A 4,685-nucleotide genomic window follows, 5' to 3' on the forward strand; every position below is an offset into this window, starting at 1 on the left:
CCAGGAAGATCCCACATGCCGCGGAGCAACTAAGCCCGTGCACCACAACTACTGAGGCTGCACTCTAGAGCCCTCGAGCCACAACTACGGAGCCTGCGTGCCACAACTACTGAAGCCCGAGCACCTAGAGCCTGTGCTCCGCAACGAGAAGCCACCGCGATGAGAAGCCTGCGCAACGCAACGAAGAGTAGCCCCCGCTCGCTGCAACTATTGAAAGCCCACATGCAGCAACAAAGACACAACGCAGCCAAAAATAAATAAATAAAATTTAAAATTTTTAAAAAGAATTGTTTTAAAAAAAGAAAAAACTGTCAAGGTCATGGTAAACAAGGAAACTCTAAGACACTGTCACCAAGTGACAGTGTCTCTTCTCTCAGCCAAGAGAAGCCCAAGGAGACATGATAACTAAATGCAGTGTGCTATTCTGGATGGGACCTTGGAGTAGAAAAGGATACTAGGTTAAACACTAAGGAATTCTGAATTAAATATGGACTTTGGTTAATACTGATATATACTGACAATGTATCAATATTGGTTAACTGGAACAAACGTACCTAAATGGGTTCAGCACCCAATTCAGATGTGAGTTTTTTCCCCAGGCCACCAATTCTTCGACAGCAGGGTGTCCTACAACACAACTCACTTCTGACACCTCCTGGGGAGAGCATCAGATCCTACAGGCTAAAGGCTCAGTCCCACAAGACTGCCCCCTGCCCAACTTCAGTTCCAAGTCCAAGTGGTCACCTGTGCCTCTGACAGACCGGCTATAGACTGGAGGTTCCACTGACCCCCCCGCTCCTCGGGGTCAATTAATTTACTAGAGTGGCTCACAGAACTCGGGGAAAAATTTTACTTTCTAGATCACTGGTTTACTATAAAAGGATATAACTCAGGAAGAGCCAGATGGAAGAGATGCAGAGGGCAAAGTACATGGACAGGGCAAGGAATTTCCATGCCCTCTCTGGGTGTACCACTCTCCCCAAATCAATCTCCACGTGTTCACCAACACAGAAGCCCTCAGAACCCCATCCTTCTGGGTTTTTATGCAGGCATTTACGGAATCTTCATTACACAGGCAATGATTAAATCATTGGCCATTGGCAATCGATTCAATCTCCAGCCCCTCTCCCCTCCCCAAGGGGTGCGGGTCAGAAGACACAAAGTGCCAACTCTCTAATCACAGGGCTGGGTTCCCTGGCATTCAGGCCCCACCCTGTGGTTGCCCTGAGGTATTCTGAAAGTCACCTAATTAAAATAACAAAAGACACCTTTATCATCTCTGTACTGCATTTAGGAAATTCCAAGGGTTTTAGGAGCTCTCTGCAGTATTTCTGATTATAAATCTCAATATCACAGTCTCATAGTCATGAGAGATGAAAAACTGCATATGGGGTTTAGAGAAACATGCAATTTTCCTGTAAATCTAAAACTGATCTAAAAAATACAGTTTATTTAAAAAAACTTTTTAAAATTTTGAAAAAAAAATAAAAATAGAGGGTGGGAGAGAAAGGGTAAAACAGAGTAAAAATCATCTCTTTCCTGAGCAGGCTTCATTCTGGGAACCTCTTCAAAGAGAAGACACCTGATTAAGGCAAGAGATCAAACACCAGAAAGCAATAATCAGGAAGGGAGAAAACAAAATTCTTTTGTCCTCTAGTAAACCGAAAAAAAAACACAAAACACCTGTATATTTTTGTATGAGCATCAGTCCTTCTGAGCCCTCACTCCTACGGACACAGCGTCAATCATTTCCTGCATCCCCTGGGGACGTTATTTATCTTCCCCAAGCTGGACTGTCACTTATCTGTTTACCAGCCTCCCCATCCGTGCAACTCGGGTCCCTCTCACTTGGCCCGGGCAGGTGCTCAGCCACTGTGGGCCCCTCCCTCTCACATGCGTCCATCTCTGAATCAACAGCTTTTAAGCCCACTGGTACGTGCTTAATAAATACTTGGTGAATGAATGCAAGTTGGGCATGTGTATAGACTTCAGCTAAAGGAGGGTAGGGGTGGTGCAGCCCCAGACAGGGTGAAGGAAAAAAGTCCCTGAGTTCTCAGGGGTGAAATAGGGACTACGTGGGCATGTGCTGGGGGCGTGGAGACAGGATGGGGCACCCGGCATACTGATTCTCAGACCTGTAACACTTGAAAAGGCTCACATATTATTTAGTCCAGGGTGGCTTCACTCTACAGAAAGAAGACTAAAGAGATTAGGTGGCTTGTTCAACACCACATGTGGCACTGCCCTAAGCTAAAGGAGACTTAGACCCTAGTGCTAACTAACTCACCTCCACCGTTACTAAGCGTGTCTAAGACTGAGTTATTTAATAACCAGCCGCAATCGCTACTATCTCCTGAGCATCTGCTGGGTGCTGAGCCCACACTAAAAATCCTCACTTTATCCCCACATTAGAGTTGGAAAACTCAGGTCAGAGAAAAGTAACTTGCCACCAAAGTCACAGAGCTAACAAATCTCAAAATCTCCCTCAAGCTGTCCTACTCCAAAATCCCCCTGGGATTATCCCACACCAAAGCCCAACTCTGGCCTGAAGCTGATCTTTATCACCCAACCCTTCAGCTGTCTCCTTTGCCAGGCACTGTTCTAAACACCTTTCATGGATGGACTCGCTCATTCCTCACCATGATGTTAGTATCACCAGCATCCATTCCCATTTTACAGATGAGGAAACTGGAGCTCTGTGATGTCCCCAGAGTCTCACAATCTGCAGCAGCAAACCTTGTCTGTAAAATGTGCTTCTACCAAAAGTTCTCTCCACCAAATATTCTCTCCCTATCTCTCCATGCCACCTCCACCCACCCCCCCCAGAAAAAATATCAGTATAAAAATTTCTATTCTAAATCTTCCCTGAAAAAAGCAGCACCAATGGACTATCACTGGCCCTTTACACCAGTTCCCAAACGGTCAGCTGCTACTGCAAGGCAGTGCAGGAAACAGGACAATGGGTTAGGGGCTGAGACAGACCCGAGGTCAAAGTGTGACCTTGGCCAGGCTTGTTAAACTTGAGTCTGGCCTGTCTCATCTCTAAGATGGGGATGTGGCACCTCCTTCCCAGGTATGGGGAAGAATTCAGGGAGACAATTTATGTGTCTGACATTAGTATTTACTGGGTCCTCTTTGCGTCTCTCCCTGTTTCCCTAACCATCAAACCAAGCTCATTTTATGTTCATCTGACCACGAAGTGGACACTCCCTGGAATCACCTCCTCGTTGAGGTTAGCAGATAACTCAGAACACTCCCAACCCGAACCCCTCCAATTCCAAGAGCAGCAAATCCTACCCCATCCCCTAAAACAAAGAAGGAAAATAAATCAGCCTCCGGACACTGCCACCTGCCCAGCAGCGGAATCCAGGGTAACCCGCCGCCTGCCGGACTCCGGCGGTTACTATTATTGTTGTTTATTAATAACAATACCTAACGGTGCCTGGGTGTGACCGTCTCCCAAGTGATGTCCGTGGAACCCCCAGGAGAGCCCAAAGCGCTTCCTGGCTAAAAATCCCAGGAATTTATAAAACGGCTTTCCCGACAGGAGAAAGGCAAGAGTTGTAAAGTTTCTGGAGGCGCATTTTTCCGCGTTTCCCGGAAATCGCACTGCAGAGGCGATGTCGCCCGTGGTTGAGGACAACCGCGGGTCCTGATGGGGGGGCTCTGGAGGTCAGCAGCGGATCCACGCGGGTCCGAAGGTGCCGGCTTCCCCGATGGCCGCATGGGACGGGACCTGGCGCCCCAGCCCGGCGGGGAGGGACCCCCCCCCGCACCACGTACCGAGGGTGCGGGAGGGCGCAGCCTCACTCACCTGCTGTGCTCCTCTTCGCCTCCCGGTAGCGCTCCCAAAGGTAGCGCTTCATGTCCGGGGCGGTCCCAGGTGCTGTGCATAAGGGCCGTGCGGGGCCCGCGCGCGACCGCCCCCGAGCCGCAGTCCGGCAGCCGCTCCGTAGGGCCGCCACCGCCCTTGCACCGGCCCCACGAGCCACCGCCGCCGTCGTAGCCATGCCTGCCGCCGCCCGCCACGAGTGGCGCCTGAAGGCCGGTGCTCCGCCAGCGCTCTGCCCGCTCTGCGGGAGGTCCCTACGTCGGAGCACGTGGGGGCGCGGCCCGCCCCCTTCGGCCGCCGCGGGGGCGGGGCCTTGGCGGGGCGGGGTCCTGGCGGGGAGGAGTATTGGTGGGGCGGGGCCTGGGAGGGGCGGGGCAGTAAGGGCCTGGGCACCACGGGCAGTCGCGGCCACGCGCGGAGCCTGCTACAGCCGCTTCTTGACCGTGTGGCGCGCCAAGGTGGCTGTGCGGTGGCGCGAACGCCCCGTCAGCCGAGGTCACATGGAATAGGATGACTGCTGGCCCTGGACTACGAGACTTGAACCTGGCACCTCCCGCCCCGTCAGCCGAGGTCACATGGAATAGGATGACTGCTGGCCCTGGACTACGAGACTTGACCCTGGCACCTCCCGCCGTCTGTGACCGTCCCCCCACCCTGGCTGTACTGACATGGTGTTTGTGACTCCGGCTCCAGGAGGCGACCTCTCTGCATTAATGGCCTCTGCAGTCTGGACCTCCCCTTGATCGCGGGGGCGGGTCTGGGACGTCCCCTGGCCCCTGGCTTGGATCCTTCCAGTCCCACGGATGAGCCAGCAGCTGGGACGAGGGCCCACACGTGGTCTGATGTGCCTGAA

The 4,685-nt window shown here is 52.3% G+C and overlaps 1 protein-coding gene across 3 annotated transcripts in view; it reads right to left on the minus strand.

Annotated features, from left to right (window-relative positions):
* The window catches only part of LOC114485536 (5'-nucleotidase domain-containing protein 3-like), a 23,193-nt gene extending 19,144 nt beyond the window's left edge, over window positions 1–4,049 (minus strand). The window contains exon 1 of one of the 3 annotated variants that reach the window (XM_055083591.1): window positions 3,815–4,049. In XM_055083591.1, coding sequence (XP_054939566.1) covers window positions 3,815–4,010 — 196 coding nt within the window. In that variant the 5' untranslated portion in view covers window positions 4,011–4,049. The remainder of the gene's footprint in view (window positions 1–3,814) is intronic. The other 2 variants (XM_055083592.1, XM_055083593.1) reach the window with 2 other exon arrangements.
* Between the last annotated feature and the right edge of the window lie 636 nt (window positions 4,050–4,685).

Source organism: Physeter macrocephalus, unplaced genomic scaffold, assembly GCF_002837175.3.
Source record: "Physeter macrocephalus isolate SW-GA unplaced genomic scaffold, ASM283717v5 random_1762, whole genome shotgun sequence".
Classification (NCBI taxonomy): Eukaryota; Metazoa; Chordata; class Mammalia; order Artiodactyla; family Physeteridae; genus Physeter; species Physeter macrocephalus.